Source organism: Oncorhynchus clarkii, chromosome 19 (genome assembly GCF_045791955.1).
Source record: "Oncorhynchus clarkii lewisi isolate Uvic-CL-2024 chromosome 19, UVic_Ocla_1.0, whole genome shotgun sequence".
In the NCBI taxonomy this organism is placed as follows: Eukaryota; Metazoa; Chordata; class Actinopteri; order Salmoniformes; family Salmonidae; genus Oncorhynchus; species Oncorhynchus clarkii.
In genome coordinates this window covers 3,187,798-3,207,821 of record NC_092165.1, presented here as the reverse complement: position 1 = coordinate 3,207,821, position 20,024 = coordinate 3,187,798, and the positions used below count along the sequence as shown (strand labels likewise).

General features: G+C 47.4%; 1 protein-coding gene across 1 annotated transcript in view; it reads right to left on the bottom strand.

Moving 5' to 3' along the window:
• The window catches only part of LOC139374613 (receptor-type tyrosine-protein phosphatase delta-like), a 234,148-nt gene that overhangs the window by 78,974 nt on the left and 135,150 nt on the right, over positions 1-20,024 (bottom strand). The window contains exons 18-27 of the mRNA XM_071115641.1: positions 19,716-19,909; positions 18,573-18,599; positions 17,967-18,084; positions 15,405-16,001; positions 13,623-13,717; positions 13,214-13,470; positions 11,075-11,168; positions 7,654-7,884; positions 6,924-7,084; positions 6,530-6,541 (exon numbers count right to left, since the gene is read on the bottom strand). Of these exons, the coding sequence (XP_070971742.1) occupies positions 6,530-6,541; positions 6,924-7,084; positions 7,654-7,884; positions 11,075-11,168; positions 13,214-13,470; positions 13,623-13,717; positions 15,405-16,001; positions 17,967-18,084; positions 18,573-18,599; positions 19,716-19,909 (1,786 nt within the window). The remainder of the gene's footprint in view (positions 1-6,529; positions 6,542-6,923; positions 7,085-7,653; positions 7,885-11,074; positions 11,169-13,213; positions 13,471-13,622; positions 13,718-15,404; positions 16,002-17,966; positions 18,085-18,572; positions 18,600-19,715; positions 19,910-20,024) is intronic.

The following is a 20,024-nucleotide window of genomic DNA, read 5'->3' as shown; positions in this document are numbered from 1 at the left end:
TCCACTCCTTGGTCTCATCTGGATACCAGTCAGCTATCATTCCACTCCATGGTCTCGTCTGGATACCAGTCAGCTATCATTCCACTCCTTGGTCTCGTCTGGATACCAGTCAGTCAGCTATCATTCCACTCCTTGGTCTAGCCTGGATACCAGTCAGCTATCATTCCACTCCTTGGTCTAGCCTGGATACAAGTCAGCTATCATTCCACTCCTTGGTCTCGTTTGGATACCAGTCAGCTATCATTCCATTCCATGGTCTCGTCTGGATACCAGTCAGTCAGCTATCATTCCACTCCTTGGTCTAGTCTGGATACCAGTCAGATATCATTCCACTCCTTGGTCTAGTCTGGATACCAGTCAGCTATCATTCCACTCTTGGTCTCATCTGGATACCAGTCAGCTATCATTCCACTCCTTGGTCTAGCCTGGATACCAGTCCGCTATCATTCCACTCCTTGATCTCATCTGGATACCAGTCAGCTATCATTCCACTCCTTGGTCTCGTCTGGATACCAGTCAGTTATCATTCCACTCCTTGGTCTAGCCTGGATACCAGTCAGTTATCATTCCACTCCTTGGTCTAGTATGGATACCAGTCAGCTATCATTCCACTCCTTGGTCTAGTCTGGATACCAGTCAGCTATCATTCCACTCCTTGGTCTAGTCTGGATACCAGTCAGCTATCATTCCACTCCTTGGTCTAGTCTGGATACCAGTCAGCTATCATTCCACTCCTTGGTCTAGCCTGGATACCAGTCAGCTATCATTCCACTCCTTGGTCTAGCCTGGAGACCAGACAGCTATCATTCCACTCCTTGGTCTAGCCTGGCTACCAGTCAGCTATCATTCCAGTCCTTGGTCTAACCTGGATACCAGTCAGCTATCATTCCACTCCTTGGTCTAGCCTGGATACCAGTCAGCTATCATTCCACTCCTTGGTCTAGCCTGGATACCAGTCCGCTATCATTCCACTCCTTGGTCTAGCCTGGATACCAGTCAGCTATCATTCCACTCCTTGGTCTAGCCTGGATACCAGTCAGCTATCATTCCACTCCTTGGTCTAGCCTGGATACCAGTCAGCTATCATTCCACTCCTTGGTCTAGCCTGGCTACCAGTCAGCTATCATTCCAGTCCTTGGTCTAGCCTGGATACCAGTCAGCTATCATTCCACTCCTTGGTATAGTCTGGTATCAGTCAGCTATCATTCCACTCCTTGGTCTAGCCTGGATACCAGTCAGCTATCATTCCACTCCTTGGTCTAGCCTGGAGACCAGTCAGCTATCATTCCACTCCTTGGTCTAGCCTGGATACCAGTCAGTCAGCTATCATTCCACTCCTTGATCCCATCTGAATACCAGTCACCTATCATTCCACTCCTTGGTCTCGTCTGGATACCAGTCAGCTATCATTCCACTCCTTAGTCTAGCCTGGATACCAGTCAGTTATCGTTCCACTCCTTGGTCTAGTATGGATACCAGTCAGCTATCATTCCACTCCTTGGTCTAGTCTGGATACCAGTCAGCTATCATTCCACTCCTTGGTCTAGTCTGGATACCAGTCAGCTATCATTCCACTCCTTGGTCTAGTCTGGATACCAGTCAGCTATCATTCCACTCCTTGGTCTAGTCTGGATACCAGTCAGCTATCATTCCACTCCTTGGTCTAGCCTGGATACCAGTCAGCTATCATTCCACTCCTTGGTCTAGCCTGGAGACCAGTCAGCTATCATTCCACTCCTTGGTCTAGCCTGGCTACCAGTCAGCTATCATTCCAGTCCTTGGTCTAGCCTGGATACCAGTCAGCTATCATTCCACTCCTTGGACCAGCCTGGATACCAGTCCACTATCATTCCACTCCTTGGTCTAGCCTGGATATCAGTCAGCTATCATTCCACTCCTTGGTCTAGCCTGGATACCAGTCCGCTATCATTCCACTCCTTGGTCTAGCCTGGATACCAGTCAGCTATCATTCCACTCCTTGGTCTAGCCTGGCTACCAGTCAGCTATCATTCCAGTCCTTGGTCTCATCTGGATACCAGTCAGCTATCATTCCACTCCTTGGTCTAGTCTGGCTACCAGTCAGCTATCATTCTACTCCTTGGTCTAGTCTGGATACCAGTCAGCTATCATTCCACTCCTTGGTCTAGTCTGGATACCAGTCAGCTATCATTCCACTCCTTGGTCTAGCCTGGATACCAGTCAGCTATCATTAAACTCCTTGGTCTAGCCTGGATACCAGTCAGCTATCATTCCACTCCTTGGTCTAGCCTGGCTACCAGTCAGCTATCATTCCAGTCCTTGGTCTAGCCTGGATACCAGTCAGCTATCATTCCACTCCTTGGTCTAGTCTGGTATCAGTCAGCTATCATTCCACTCTTTGGTCTCGTCTGGATACCAGTCAGCTATCATTCCACTCCTTGGTCTCATCTGGATACCAGTCAGCTATCATTCCACTCCTTGGTCTAGTCTGGCTACCCATCTGTTTGGCTATCATTCCAATCCTTTCAATGTAATGATGTCTGTAATGACAGACTTTAGCATATGAAACGGAGAACAAGGAGTGGAATTTTAGCTAAACATACTGGTACCCAGGCTACATATTACCAGGTGCATGGAGGAAAACTGACTGGCACCCAGGCTACATATTACCAGGTGCATGGAGGAAAACTGACTGGCACCCAGGCTACATATTACCAGGTGTAGGGAGTAAAACTGACTAGTACCCAGGCTACATATTACCAGGTGTAGGGAGTAAACTGACTGGTACCCAGGCTACATATTACCAGGTGTAGGGAGTAAACTGACTGGTACCCAGGCTACATATTACCAGGTGTAGGGAGTAAACTGACTGGTACCCAAGCTACATATTACCAGGTGTAAGAAGTAAACTGACTGGTACCCAGGCTACATATTACCAGGTGTAGGGAGTAAACTGACTGGTACCCAGGCTACATATTACCAGGTGTAGGGAGTAAACTGACTGGTACCCAGGCTACATATTACCAGGTGTAGGGAGTAAACTGACTGGTACCCAGGCTACATATTACCAGGTGTAGGGAGTAAACTGACTGGTACCCAGGCTACATATTACCAGGTGTAGGGAGTAAAACTGACTGGTACCCAGGATACATATTACCAGGTGTAGGGAGTAAAACTGACTGGTACCCAGGCTACATATTACCAGGTGTAGGGAGTAAAACTGACTGGTACCCAGGCTACATATTACCAGGTGTAGGGAGTAAACTGACTGGTACCCAGGCTACATATTACCAGGTGTAGGGAGTAAACTGACTGGTACCCAGGCTACATATTACCAGGTGTAGGGAGTAAACTGACTGGTACCCAGGCTACATATTACCAGGTGTAGGGAGTAAACTGACTGGTACCCAGGCTACACATTACCAGGTGTAGGGAGTAAACTGACTGGTACCCAGGCTACATATTACCAGGTGTAGGGAGTAAACTGACTGGTACCCAGGCTACACATTACCAGGTGTAGGGAGTAAACTGACTGGTACCCAGGCTACATATTACCAGGTGTAGGGAGTAAACTGACTGGTACCCAGGCTACACGGAGTAAACTGACTGGTACCCAGGCTACACATTACCAGGTGTAGGGAGTAAACTGACTGGTACCCAGGCTACATATTACCAGGTGTAGGGAGTAAACTGACTGGTACCCAGGCTACATATTACCAGGTGTAGGGAGTAAACTGACTGGTACCAAGGCTACATATTACCAGGTGTAGGGAGTAAACTGACTGGTACCCAGGCTACATATTACCAGGTGTAGGGAGTAAACTGACTGGTACCCAGGCTACATATTACCAGGTGTAGGGAGTAAACTGACTGGTACCCAGGCTACATATTACCAGGTGTAGGGAGTAAACTGACTGGTACCCAGGCTACATATTACCAGGTGTAGGGAGTAAACTGACTGGTACCCAGGCTACATATTACCAGGTGTAGGGAGTAAACTGACTGGTACCCAGGCTACATATTACCAGGTGTAGGGAGTAAACTGACTGGTACCCAGGCTACATATTACCAGGTGTAGGGAGTAAACTGACTGGTACCCAGGCTACATATTACCAGGTGTAGGGAGTAAACTGACTGGTACCCAGGCTACATATTACCAGGTGTAGGGAGTAAAACTGACTGGTACCCAGGCTACATATTACCAGGTGTAGGGAGTAAAACTGACTGGTACCCAGGCTACATATTACCAGGTGTAGGGAGTAAACTGACTGGTACCCAGGCTACATATTACCAGGTGTAGGGAGTAAACTGACTGGTACCCAGGCTACATATTACCAGGTGTAGGGAGTAAACTGACTGGTACCCAGGCTACATATTACCAGGTGTAGGGAGTAAACTGACTGGTACCCAGGCTACATATTACCAGGTGTAGTGAGTAAACTGACTGGTACCCAGGCTACATATTACCAGCTGGAGGGAGTAAACTGACTGGTACCCAGGCTACATATTACCAGGTGTAGGGAGTAAACTGACTGGTACCCAGGCTACATATTACCAGGTGTAGGGAGTAAACTGACTGGTACCCAGGCTACATATTACCAGGTGTAGGGAGTAAACTGACTGGTACCCAGGCTACATATTACCAGGTGTAGGGAGTAAACTGACTGGTACCCAGGCTACATATTACCAGGTGTAGGGAGTAAACTGACTGGTACCCAGGCTACATATTACCAGGTGTAGGGAGTAAACTGACTGGTACCCAGGCTACATATTACCAGGTGGAGGGAGTAAACTGACTGGTACCCAGGCTACATATTACCAGGTGTAGGGAGTAAACTGACTGGTACCCAGGCCACATATTACCAGGTGGAGGGGGTAAACTGACTGGTACCCAGGCTACATATTACCAGGTGTAGGGAGTAAACTGACTGGTACCCAGGCTACATATTACCAGGTGTAGGGAGTAAACTGACTGGTACCCAGGCTACATGTTACCAGGTGTAGGGAGTAAACTGACTGGTACCCAGGCTACATATTACCAGGTGGAGGGAGTAAACTGACTGGTTCCCAGGCTACATGTTACCAGGTGGAGGGAGTAAACTGACTGGTACCCAGGCTACATATTACCAGGTGTAGGGAGTAAACTGACTGGTACCCAGGCTACATATTACCAGGTGTAGGGAGTAAACTGACTGGTACCCAGGCTACACGGAGTAAACTGACTGGTACCCAGGCTACACATTAACAGGTGTAGGGAGTAAACTGACTGGTACCCAGGCTACATATTACCAGGTGTAGGGAGTAAACTGACTGGTACCCAGGCTACATATTACCAGGTGTAGGGAGTAAACTGACTGGTACCAAGGCTACATATTACCAGGTGTAGGGAGTAAACTGACTGGTACCCAGGCTACATATTACCAGGTGTAGGGAGTAAACTGACTGGTACCCAGGCTACATATTACCAGGTGTAGGGAGTAAACTGACTGGTACCCAGGCTACATATTACCAGGTGTAGGGAGTAAACTGACTGGTACCCAGGCTACATATTACCAGGTGTAGGGAGTAAACTGACTGGTACCCAGGCTACATATTACCAGGTGTAGGGAGTAAACTGACTGGTACCCAGGCTACATATTACCAGGTGTAGGGAGTAAACTGACTGGTACCCAGGCTACATATTACCAGGTGTAGGGAGTAAACTGACTGGTACCCAGGCTACACATTACCAGGTGTAGGGAGTAAACTGACTGGTACCCAGGCTACATATTACCAGGTGTAGGGAGTAAACTGACTGGTACCCAGGCTACACATTACCAGGTGTAGGGAGTAAACTGATTGGTACCCAGGCTACATATTACCAGGTGTAGGGAGTAAACTGACTGGTACCCAGGCTACACATTACCAGGTGTAGGGAGTAAACTGACTGGTACCCAGGCTACATATTACCAGGTGTAGGGAGTAAACTGACTGGTACCCAGGCTACATATTACCAGGTGTAGGGAGTAAACTGACTGGTACCCAGGCTACATATTACCAGGTGTAGGGAGTAAACTGACTGGTACCCAGGCTACATATTACCAGGTGTAGGGAGTAAACTGACTGGTACCCAGGCTACATATTACCAGGTGTAGGGAGTAAACTGACTGGTACCCAGGCTACATATTACCAGGTGTAGGGAGTAAACTGACTGGTACCCAGGCTACATATTACCAGGTGTAGGGAGTAAACTGACTGGTACCCAGGCTACATATTACCAGGTGTAGGGAGTAAACTGACTGGTACCCAGGCTACATATCACCAGGTGTAGGGAGTAAACTGACTGGTACCCAGGCTACATATTACCAGGTGTAGGGAGTAAACTGACTGGTACCCAGGCTACATATTACCAGGTGTAGGGAGGGAAAACTATATACTAAATATTCTGCTTCAGTTTCATTTCTTCCCACTATAGTTTCAACATAGCATGATTCTAACAGCTGTAACCTAGGTAACATGATGGTAATCAGAATCTCTAACGGGATAGTAATGAGTGTATCCTTCTTCTTACCTGTCTGGTTTACTGGGTCAACGAAGCAGAGTGAGCAGAACAAGAGAAAGAAATATCATGTTATGACAGAGTTGATCAGAAACCTGAAACTGTCTGTACATTAGTAGTGCTTTCCTCCTCTCCTCTCCTCTCCTCTCCTCTCCTCTCCTCTCCTCTCCTCTCCTCTCCTCTCCTCTCCTCTCCTCTCCTCTCTTCTCCTCTCCTCCCCCCTTCTCTCCTTTCCTTTCCTCTCTCTCCTCTCCTCTCCCTCCCCCTCCTCCTCTACTCCTCTCCCCTCCCCTCCCCTCCATCCTCTCCTCTCCTCTCTCTCCCCTCCCCTCCCCTCCCCTCCCCTCCCCTCCCCTCCATCCTCTCCTCTCCTCTCCTCTCCTCTCCTCTCCTCTCCTCTCCTCACCTCTTGAAGAGTAGGATGGCGATGACGATGCAGACGATGAAGATGACAGCCATTACCGGCCCCACCACCCACAGAAGCCCCTCCTCCTCATCTACGATTGGCTGAGGGTCCACGTCATTGGAGGTCACGGGGTCAGAATAGGGGCTGGTTGAATACATTGTCTAGAGAGAGAGGGAGAGAGAGAGAGAGAGAGGTTAGAGAGAGGGTGTGTGTGTGTGTGTGTGTGTGTGTGTGCGCACGCACGCGTGTGTGTGTGTGTGGTTAGAGAGAGTGTGTGTGTTATCTGAGGCATACTTGTGTGATGAGTAACTTAAAAACCTGAAGACTTGTTAGCTAATGACTAGGCTTTAGCTCAGTGGGCTAACAGAGAGACCCAGGTTTGATCCCAGTCCAGCAAGAAGAACACATGCTTCTGGTGTGAGTCTGCTAATGTGTGTGTGTGTCTATGTGTATGTGTATGTGTATGTGTGTGTGTGTGTGTGTGTGTGTGTGTGTGTGTGTGTGTGTGTGTGTGTGTGTGTGTGTGTGTGTGTGTGTGTGTGTGTGTGTGTGTGTGTGTGTGTGTGTATGTGTGTGTGTGTGTGTGTATGTGTGTGTGTGTGTGTGTGTGTGTGTGTGTGTGTGTGTGTGTGTGTGTGTGTGTGTCTGTGTGTATGTGTGTGTGTGTGTGTGTATATGTGTGTGTGTGTGTGTGTGTGTGTGTGTGTGTCCACTCCCAGCCCAAACCCACATTATTAGACAGGTCTAGCAGCGCCAGCACGAAGAACACATATTCCTGTCCGTTTTGCAGGGGGCGGTTCCGGAACTCTCCATAGCTCCTCCCATCACCGAGGGTGAACTCCTGGGGGAGGGTCTTAAAGTGGGCGGAAACATAGGCCCTGGGATCTGATTGGCTGGCCGGGACCTGGCGACGGACACGCAGCGCCTGGCTCACACTGGTCCTGTTGATCTCTTTCAGGAGCTGGAGGAGAGGGGGGAGTAGAGATGGATAGACAGAGGGGAGGAGGGGAGGAGAGGATAGAGAGAGAGAGAGGGGAGGAGAGGATAGAGATGGATAGACAGAGGGGAGGAGGGGAGGAGAGGATAGAGAGAGAGAGAGAGAGAGGGGAGGAGAGGATAGAGATGGATAGAGAGAGGGGAGGAGAAGATAGAGAGAGAGAGAGGGGATGAGAGGATAGAGATGGATAGAGAGAGGGGAGAAGAGGATAGAGAGAGGGGAGGATAGGATAGAGAGAGGGGAGGAGAGGTTATAGAGAGAGGAGGAGGGGATAGAGATGGATAGAGATGGATAGAGAGAGGGGAGAAGATGATAGAGAGAGGGGAGGATAGGATAGAGAGAGGGGAGGAGAGGATAGAGAGAGGGGAGGAGAGGATAGAGAGAGGGGAGGAGAGGATAGAGAGAGGGGAGGATAGGATAGAGAGAGGGGAGGAGAGGATAGAGAGAGAGGAGGAGGGGATAGAGATGGATAGAGATGGATAGAGAGAGGGGAGAAGAGCATAGAGAGAGGGGAGGATAGGATAGAGAGAGGGGAGGAGAGGATAGAGAGAGAGGAGGGGATAGAGATGGATAGAGATGGACAGAGAGAGGGGAGGATAGAGAGAGGGGACGATAGAGAGAGGGGAGGAGAGAGAGAGGGGAGGATAGGATAGAGAGAGGGGAGGAGAGGATAGAGAGAGAGGAGGAGGGGATAGAGATGGATAGAGATGGACAGAGAGAGGGGAGGATAGAGAGAGAAGAGGATAGAGAGAGGGGAGGATAGGATAGAGAGAGGGGAGGAGAGGATAGAGAGAGAGGAGGAGGGGATAGAGATGGATAGAGATGGACAGAGAGAGGGGAGGATAGAGAGAGGGGAGGATAGAGAGAGAGGAGGAGAGGATAGACAGAGGGGAGGATAGGATAGAGAGAGGGGAGAAGAGGATAGAGAGAGGGGAGGAGGGGATAGAGATGGATAGAGATGGATAGAGAGAGGGGAGGAGGGGATAGAGATGGATAGAGATTGATAGAGAGAGGGGGGGAGGGGATAGAGATGGATAGAGATTGATAGAGAGAGGGGAGGAGGGGATAGAGATGGATAGAGATGGACAGAGAGAGGGGAGGAGGGGATAGAGATGGATAGAGATGGATAGAGATTGATAGAGAGAGGGGGGGAGGGGATAGAGATGGATAGAGATTGATAGAGAGAGGGGAGAAGGGGATAGAGAGAGGGGAGGAGAGGATAGAGAGAGGGGAGGAGGAGATAGAGAGAGGGGAGGAGGGGATATAGATGGATAGAGATTGATAGAGAGAGGGGAGGAGGAATTGGGGGGGAGGAGAGAATAGAGAGAGGGGAGGAGGGGATAGAGAGAGGGGAGGAGGAGATAGAGAGAGGGGAGGATAGAGAGAGGGGAGGAGGGGATAGAGAGAGGGGGGGATAGAGAGAGGGGAGGAGAGGATAGAGAGAGGGGAGGAGGGGATAGCGAGAGGGGAGGAGGGGATAGAGAGAGGGGAGGATAGGATAGAGAGAGGGGAGGAGAGGATAGAGAGAGGGGAGGAGGGGATTGGGATCAGGGGAGGAGAGGATAGAGAGAGGGGAGGAGGGGATAGAGAGAGGGGGGTAGAGAGAGGGGAGGAGAGGATAGAGAGAGGGGAGAAGAGGATAGAGAGAGGGGAGGAGAGGATAGAGATGGATAGACAGAGGGGAGGAGAGGATAGAGATGGATAGACAGAGGGGAGGAGAGGATAGAGAGAGGGGAGGAGAGGATAGAGACAGGGGAGGAGAGGATAGAGAGAGGGGAGGAGAGGATAGAGATGAATAGAGAGAGGGGAGGAGGGGATAGAGATGGATAGAGAGAGGGGAGGAGGGGATATAGATGGATAGAGAGAGGGGAGGAGGGGATAGAGAGAGGGGAGGAGGGGATAGAGTTGGATCATCTTCATGTTGTGTTATCTGGTTATTACTCATCATTATCATCTTCATATTGTGTTATCTGGTTATTACCCATCATCATCATCATCATCTTCATATTGTGTTATCTGGTTATTACCCATCATCATCATCATCTTCATATTGTGTTAACTGGTTATTACTCATCATTATCATCTTCATATTGTGTTACCTGGTTATTACCCATCATCATCATCTTCATATTGTGTTATCTGGTTATTACCCATCATCATCATCATCATCTTCATATTGTGTTATCTGGTTATTACCCATCATCATCATCATCTTCATATTGTGTTACCTGGTTATTACTCATCATTAACATGATCATATTGTGTTACCTGGTTATTACCCCATCATTATCATATTCATATTGTGTTACCTGGTTATTACCCATCATCATCATCTTCATATTGTGTTATCTGGTTATTACCCATCATCATCATCATCATCTTCATATTGTGTTATCTGGTTATTACCCATCATCATCATCATCTTCATATTGTGTTAACTGGTTATTACCCCATCATTATCATCTTCATATTGTGTTATCTGGTTATTACCCCATTATTATCATCTTCATATTGTGTTATCTGGTTATTACCCATCATTATCATCTTCATATTGTGTTATCTGGTTATACCCCATCATTATCATCTTCATATTGTGTTATCTGGTTATTACCCCATCATTATCATCTTCATATTGTGTTATCATTATCATCTTCATATTGTGTTATCTGGTTATTACCCATCATTATCATCTTCATATTGTGTTATCTGGTTATTACCCATCATTATCATCTTCATATTGTGTTATCTGGTTATTACCCCATTATTATCATCTTCATGTTGTGTTATCTGGTTATTACCAATCATTATCATCTTCATATTGTGTTATCTGGTTATTACCCAATTATTATCATCTTCATATTGTGTTATCTGGTTATTACCCCATCATTATCATCTTCATATTGTGTTATCATTATCATCTTCATATTGTGTTATCTGGTTATTCCCCATCATTATCATCTTCATATTGTGTTATCAGGGTTATTACCCCATCATTATCATCTTCATATTGTGTTATCATTATCATCTTCATATTGTGTTATCTGGTTATTCCCCATCATTATCATCTTCATATTGTGTTATCTGGTTATTACCCATCATTATCATCTTCATATTGTGTTATCGTTATCATCTCCATCATCATGCAGTATCTCACCTCATCTAGGTTCATCTGATCAGGGTTGTCACCAGGCTTCAAGAACTTCCCTCCTCTCTGTTTCTTCAGAGGAACCACCACCACATAGTAGCCCCTGGCAACAACAACACAACACTTCAGTTATCATGTACAGCTGGGATCATCAGCTAGATTCACCTTAATGATGGTCGACTACAGGGATCATCAACTAGATTCACCTTAATGATGGTCGACTACAGGGATCATCAACTAGATTCACCTTAATGATGGTCGACGACAAAGATCATCAACTAGATGATGATGTCTTTCGGATGGGACGTTAAACAGGTATTCTGACTCTCTGTGGTCACTAAAGATCCCATGGTACTTATCGTAAGAGTAGGGTTGTTAACCCCCGATGTCCTGGCTAAATTCCCAATCTGGCCCTCAAACCATCACGGTCACCTAATCATCCTCAGCTTCCAATTGGCTCATTCATTCCCCCTCCTCTCCCCTGTAACTATTCCCCAGGTCGTTGCTGTAAATGAGAACGTTGTCTCAGTCAACTGACCTGGTAAAATAAGGGTTCAATAAATACAAACGACCATATACAGAATCTCTCTCTTATACGTAGGAACACATTGGAACACATTTCCTACATTAAAATCGCTTGGCGCTGAAATGCTGCTGTTTTTACAGCCTTTATGTTCAACAATAACTTATTTTATTTTTTATTGTTATAGTTGGTCCTAAAATTTTGGAGGGACCAAATAAATAAAATCACAAGCAGGCCACCAGTTGGGGAACCCTGATGTACTGTCTCCCTCCCTCTCTCCCTCTCTCCCTCCCTCCCTCACCTGACGGTAGTGGTGGTCTGTACGGGCGGTAGTTGAACCCTCCCCCCCTCCCTCCCACTCTCTCTCCCTCCCTCCCACTCTCCTTCCCTCCCTCCCTCCCTCCCACTCTCCCTCCCTCCCTCCCTCCCACTCTCCCTCCCTCCCTCCCCCCCTCCCTCCCTCACCTGACGGTAGTGGTGGTCTGTATGGGCGGTAGTTGAACCCTCCCCCCCTCCCTCCCTCCCTCCCTCCCTCCCTCCCTCCCACTCTCCCTCCCTCCCTCCCTCCCTCCCACTCTCCCTCCCTCCCTCCCTCCCTCCCACTCTCTCTCCCTCCCTCCCTCCCTCCCTCCCTCCCACTCTCCCTCCCTCCCTCCCTCCCTCCCTCCCTCCCTCCCTCCCTCCCTCCCTCCCTCCCTCCCTCGCTACCACTCTCTCTCCCTCCCTCCCTCCCCCTCTCCCTCCCCCCCCCCTCCCTCCCTCACCTGACGGTAGTGGTGGTCTGTACGGGCGGTAGTTGAACCCTCCCCCCTCCCTCCCACTCTCTCTCCCTCCCTCCCTCCCTCCCACTCTCCCTCCCTCCCTCCCACTCTCCTTCCCTCCCACTCTCCCTCCCTCCCTCCCACTCTCCCTCCCTCCCTCCCCCCCTCCCTCCCTCACCTGACGGTAGTGGTGGTCTGTACGGGCGGTAGTTGAACCCTCCCTCCCTCCCTCCCTCCCTCCCTCCCTCCCTCCCTCCCTCCCTCCCTCTCTCCCTCCCTCCCTCCCTCCCTCCCTCCCTCCCTCCCTCCCTCCCTCCCTCCCTCCCTCCCTCCCTCCCTCCCACTCTCCCTCCCTCCCTCCCTTCCTCCCTCCCTCCCTCGCTACCACTCTCTCTCCCTCCCTCCCTCCCCCTCACCCTCTCCCCCTCCCTCCCTCCATCCCTCCCTCCCCCTCACCCTCTCCCGCTCCCTCCATCCCTCCCTCCCTCACCTGACGGTAGTGGTAGTCTGTACGGGCGGTAGTTGAACCCTCCCTCCCTCCCTCCCTCCCTCCCTCCCTCCCTCTCTCCCTCTCTCCCACTCTCTCTCCCTCCCTCCCTCCCACTCTCCCTCCCTCCCTCCCTCCCTCTCTCTCTCCCTCCCTCCCTCCCTCCCTCCCCCTCTCCCTCCCCCCCCCTCCCTCCCTCCCTCCCTCCCTCACCTGACGGTAGTGGTGGTCTGTACGGGCGGTAGTTGAACCCTCCCTCCCTCCCTCCCTCCCTCCCTCCCTCCCTCCCTCCCTCCCTCACCTGACGGTAGTGGTGGTCTGTACGGGCGGTAGTTGAACCCTCCCTCCCTCCCTCCCTCCCTCCCTCCCTCCCTCACCTGACGGTAGTGGTGGTCTGTACGGGCGGTAGTTGAACCGTCACCATCCCGTCTGCGTTGGTCTTCCCCACCAGCGTGGGTTTGGAACGCAGCACGTCCGGGGCGGTCGTCACAGTTACGCGGTGCTGTAGACCTCCGGCACTGTTGCCACGGTTAGTCAACAGGAAGGAGTACTGTGTTTCCGGCTGCAGACCTGTTATCAGCTTCTGGTTCTGTTTACCATCCACCTCAACACTCTGACCCTTACCATACAGGATCTATTGAGAGAGAGAGAGATAATCAACACCCTGACCCTTACCATACAGGATCTATAGAAAGAGAGATAATCAACACCCTGACCCGTACCATACAGGATCTCTAGAGAGAGAGAGATAATCAACACACACCATCTAAAGTCCCTGTAACTCACCGTAAAAGGCTGGGAGGGTGTTTTGTCTCGTATCTCCCAGGTCAGCAGGACTGAGTTCTTCATGGCAGCCTTCACTCTGAAGTTAGTAGCAAACACTGTGCAGAGGAACATAGAAAACAACAGTATGACTCCGCAGACTGTTCTTACATCATAGAAATACAACCCATAGAACTGGGGCCTATCCCCATTCAAGTCACTGATGGACTTTTTAATATGGATTCTATTTCTACGCTTTCAATCTCCTTATAGGATCCAGATCCGGGTTCCAATACTATTTTCACATGTTTTTATCTGGGCTTGATTCAAATCCAATCAAATCAAATGTATTTATATAGCCCTTCGTACATCAGCTGATGTCTCAAAGTGCTGTACAGAAACCCAGCCTAAAACCCCCCAAACAGCAAGCAATGCAGGTGTAGAAGCACGGTGGCTAGGAAAAACTCCCTAGAAAGGCCAAAACCTAGGAAGAAACCTAGAGAGGAACCAGGCTATGTGGGCTTGCCTGGAGCCATGGAAGCAGTAGTCTGAAGGAGTGCCATCCTCGGCCCACCAGGCACTCCAGGCAGGCCAGAGCATTTAAAGATTTCTAATAGTATCTGAACCCAGGTCTGAGAGAAACAGGTAATATCTTACCTGTGTTTTACAGTTTCTAGTTATTGGTTTCCAGTTTCCAGTTTCTGTTTTTTGGTTTCCGGTTTCTAGTTTCTGGTTTCTGGTTTCTGGTTTCTGGTTTCTGGTTTCTGGTTTCTAGTTTCTAGTTTCTAATTTCTGGTTTCTAGTTTCTGTCTGTACAGAAGTACAGTCTAGAAGTGATGTCAGCTTGACTGGATAATGAGATGTGACTAGAATTCCTTACCTTGTCAGCTGAAGGAGACAGAAACATATTAAGACTACAGACCAGACTGACAAGAACAAAACAGACTTACGACGACGCTGTGACGTGTTCGGTAGGGTGTGTGGGTGAGTATTTCCACTGAGTTTGACGTGAGGTAATGTACAGTGTGGAGGAAAGAGTGTGTTTAGGATGGAGGGGGGGGGGTCAGAAATGGAAGATGGTTGTTGGGTAGTTGCTCAAAGGTGGTAGTGAGTGAGTGTGTGTGTGTGTGTGTGTGTGTGTGTGTGTGTGTGTGTGTGTGTGTGTGTGTGTGTGTGTGTGTGAATGTGAGTGTGTGTGTGTGCATGTGAGTGAGAGTGTGTGTGTGCGAGTGTGTGTGTGTGTGTGTGTGTGTGTGTGTGTGTGTGTGTGTGTGTGAATGTGAGTGTGTGTGTGTGCATGTGAGTGAGAGTGTGTGTGTGCGAGTGTGTGTGTGTGTGTGTGTGTGTGAATGTGTGTGAATGTGTGTGTGTGTGTGTGTGTGTGTGTGTGTGTGTGTGTGTGTGTGTGTGTGTGTGTGTGTGTGTGTGTGTGTGAATGTGTGTGTGTGAATGTGTGAGTGTGAGTGTGTGTGTGTGAGTGTGTGTGTGTGTGTGTGAATGTGTGAATGTGTGTGTGTGAATGTGTGTGTGTGAGTGTGTGTGTGTGTGTGAGTGTGTGTGTGTGTGTGTGAGTGTGTGAATGTGAGTGTGTGTGTGTGTGTGAATGTGTGAATGTGTGTGTGTGTGTGTGTGTGTGAGTGTGTGAATGTGAGTGTGTGTGTGTGTGTGAATGTGTGAATGTGTGTGTGTGTGTGTGTGTGTGTGTGTGTGTGTGTGTGTATGTGTGTGTGTGTGTGTGTGTGTGTGTGTGTGTGTGTGTGTGTGTGTGTGTGTGTGTGTGTGTGAGTGTGTGAGTGTGTGTCCTACCTTCCACATCCAGCGGTTGCGTCCTAAACTGGACGCCGGGACTATACGGCCCCGCCCCTACCGCCGTGAACGCACGCACTCTGACGTCATACACCGTGTCAGCGCTCAGCCCTTCCAACGTCACGCTAGATTCCGGTACCGTCACCACCACCTCCCCGGTAGCGTTCCCACCTCTACCGTTAACATCCCGGTACTGCACCGAGTACTTCACAATCTTCCCGTTTTGTTCGATCAGCGGGACAGACTTCCAAGCGAGCCGTATGGAAGACGCCGAGGCGCCTTCAGACAGGATGTTTTCTGGGTGTCCTCCGGGAACGTCTTCCGGAGTAGTCACCTCGATCTCTGCCTCCTCTCCGTATCCTATCTTATTCCGGGCGGAGAGTCGGAACACGTATGACGCCCCCTTGTGGATATCCTGAGCAGTGTAGGACTTTTCCTTGGTGGGGAATTCTACCACGGTGAAGGGGAGGACATCCAGGCGTCCGAAGGTTAGACGGTACCCCAGGAGAGGGGTAGCGGGGCTGGGTGGAGGCAGCCACTGGAGCTGGGCCGTGCCCACGGGGGTGGGACTTACTGAGAGCCTGGGGGGTTCTGGGACTGGGGGGAGGAGGGGAGAGAGAGAGGGGTGAAGGTAGAGAGAGAGGGGAAGAGGAGAGAAGAGGATGTTACTATTAATGAGAATTAACTGCTCATGAACACCTGCTCACAATCTCTGCACAAATGTAGCCTGTCATTAGAGCCAGAAATGGTGATGCACCTGGATGTCGAGCTGAAAGTCATTCATGTTAATAGTCAATAACAACTAGATATATCATGTTAACATTCTATATCAACTAGTGATATCATGTTAACAGTCTATATCAACTAGTGATATCATGTTAACAGTCTATATCAACTAGTTATATCATGTTAACAGTCTATATCAACTAGTTATATCATGTTAACAGTCTATATCAACTAGTGATATCATGTTAACAGTCTATATCAACTAGTGATATGTTAACAGTCTATATCAACTAGTTATATCATGTTAACAGTCTATATCAACTAGTTATATCATGTTAACAGTCTATATCAACTAGTGATATGTTAACAGTCTATATCAACTAGTGATATCATGTTAACAGTCTATATCAACTAGTGATATCATGTTAACAGTCTATATCAACTAGTTATATCATGTTAACAGTCTATATCAACTAGTTATATCATGTTAACAGTCTATATCAACTAGTGATATCATGTTAACAGTCTATATCAACTAGTGATATCATGTTAACAGTCTATATCAACTAGTTATATCATGTTAACAGTCTATATCAACTAGGGATATCAAGTCCAGAGCAAGCAGGACCATAGGGCCGACCTGTCTACAGCAGGACAATAGGGCCGACCTGTTTACGGTGAAGCATGGTGGTGGCAGCAACATCATGCTGTGGGGATGTTTTTCAGTGGCAGGGACTGGGAGACTAGTCGGGATCAAGGCAAAGGTTAACGGAGCAAAGTACAGAGAGATCCTTGATGAAAACCTGCTCCAGAGCTCAGGACCTCAGACTGGGGCAAAGGTTCACCTTCCAACAGGTCAACGACCCTAAGCACACAGCCAAGACAACGGAGGAGTGGCTACGGGACAAGTGTTCAATTGTCCTTTTGTGGCCCAGCCAGAGGCCAGACTTGAACCAGATCGAACATCTCTGGAGACCTGAAAAATAGCTGTGCAGCGACGCTCCCCATCCAACCTGACAGAGCTTGAGAGGATCTGCAGAGAAGAATGGGAGAAACTCCCCAAATACAAGTGTGCCAAGCTTGTAGTGTCATCCCCAAGAATACTCGAGGCTGTAATCACTGCCAAAGGTGCTTCAACAAAGTACTGAGTAAAGGGTCTGAATACTTATGTAAATGTGATATTTCCATAAAAAAATACAATATATAATTTATGTTAAAAAATGTCTAAAACCTGTTTTTTGCTTTATCATTATGGGGTATTGTGATGTCATTATGGGGTATTGTGATGTCATTATGGGGTAATGTGATGTCATTATGGGGTATTGTGATGTCATTATGGGGTATTGTGATGTCATTATGGGGTATTGTGATGTCATTATGGGGTATTGTGATGTCATTATGGGGTATTGTGATGTCATTATGGGGTATTGTGATGTCATTATGGGGTATTGTGATGTCATTATGGGGTAATGTGATGTCATTATGGGGTATTGTGATGTCATTATGGGGTAATGTGATGTCATTATGGGGTATTGTGTGTAGATTGATGAGGAAATAGAACAATTGACTCCATTTTAGAATAAGACTGTAACAAAATGTGCAATAAGTAAAGGGGTCTGAATACGTTTGAAGGCTCTGTATGTGACCTCTTAAAATACAGATGGTCTTCTTTTTCAATTTCAGTTTCACGCTCGCGACCCCCATTTAGAGGAATCACTGCTCTAAAGAAGGCTGCGAAGCCTTAGTACATCTGTCTCGGTGTCTAGCAGCAGGCTGGGTAGCTGTGTCTGTACTGTCTGTTATATTATGTTGGGATGATACATGATAAGTACGTACGTGGGAGGGTAGTGCAGAGAGTTTGGGGTTTGCTCCGTGCCCCGTCTCCCTTGGCGGTGTACGCCCCCACAGACACAGAGTAGGCAGTATCAGCCTGGAGTTCCCCTAGAACCAACTCCTACAGAACACATAGAACGCAGAACTCATCAGTATTACAGAACCACCTCCTACAGATTGTAGAACTCATCAGTATTACAGAACCACCTCCTATAGATTAAAGAACTCATCAGTATTACAGAACCACCTCCTATAGATTATAGAACTCATCAGTATTACAGAACCACCTCCTACAGATTATAGAACTCATCAGTATTACAGAACCACCTCCTACAGATTCCATTCTAGGCTGTATCTCATTCCATAGTTCCATTCTAGGCTGTATCTCATTCCATAGTTCCATTCTAGGCTGTGTCCCATTCCATAGTTCCATTCTAGGCTGTATCTCATTCCATAGTTCCATTCTAGGCTGTGTCCCATTCCATAGTTCCATTCTAGGCTGTGTTTCATTCCATCCTTTTTTCTACTAGCCCATGGGACCTAAACACAGGTCAAGACAACAGCATACATTAATCCTTTTTTTAGATAACAGATCACAGATATACTTACATATTCTGCAGATTCATTGTATTCCCACTAAACGACAGAACGAAGCAGGGAGCAAAGAGGAGGGAGAGAAAGAAACATTTTTTTTTACATTAGTCTCATATTTTATAATATATTGTAAAATATATAATATATATTATTCTTAAAAAATATTTTTAATTCTAAGCAATCAGTCTATCTCCAGTAAGGTTTTCAGATACATCTAAATGTTACATTCTATTTCAACATTTCATTCTATTTCAACATTCCATTCTAATCCAACATTCCATTCTAATCCAACATTCCATTCTATTTCAACATTTCATTATATTTCAACATTCCATTCTAATCCAACATTCCATTCTAATCCAACATTCCATTCTAATCCAACATTCCATTATATTCCAACATTCCATTCTAATCCAACATTCAATTCTAATCCAACATTCCATTCTAATCCAACATTCCATTCTATTTCAACATTTCATTATATTTCAACATTCCATTCTAATCCAACATTCCATTCTAATCCACCATTCCATTCTAATCCAACATTCCATTCTAATCCAACATTCCATTCTAATCCAACATTCCATTATATTCCAACATTCCAATCTAATCCAACATTCCATTCTAATCCAACATTCCATTCTATTTCAACATTTCATTCTATTTCAACATTCCATTCTAATCCAACATTCCATTCTAATCCGACATTCCATTCTAATCCAACATTCCATTCTATTCCAACATTCCAATCTAATCCAACATTCCATTCTATTTCAACATTCCATTCTAATCCAACATTCCATTCTAATCCAACAGTCCATTATATTTCAACATTCCATTCTAATCCAACATTCCATTCTAATCCAACATTCCATTATATTCCAACATTCCATTATATTCCAACATTCCATTCTATTCCAACATTCCATTCTATTTCAACATTCCATTCCAATCCAACATTACATTCCAGTACACCATTCCATTCTATTTCAACATTCCATTCTAATCCAACATTACATTCTAATCCAACATTACAATCTATTTCAACATTCCATTCTATATCAACGTTCCATTCTATATCAACATTCCATTCTATATCAACGTTCCATTCTATATCAATATTCTATTCAACCTGTCTGAGTTGTCTTCCATTGTTACCTGTGAGTCGTCTAGGAGTATATCCTTGATGAGGTTGGGTCCAGCGGGTTCTCCATAGTTCATCTTCATGTAGTGGACCTGGTAACCTCTGACCTGACCATGTTGCCGCTCCACGGCCGGTGCCCGCCACACCACCCTGACTGCTGACGAGTTCACCGCCTCCGACGCCACGTCGCGCGGAGGACCACTGGGAACTGGAAATGCATTGTGGGATAGGTCGAGGTCAAGGGTCAGGGTTCAAAAAGTTGTGGTGGCTCTTAGATGGTTTAGATACTCCGGGGGAGGTGAGCGTTTGGAGGTAGGATAGGT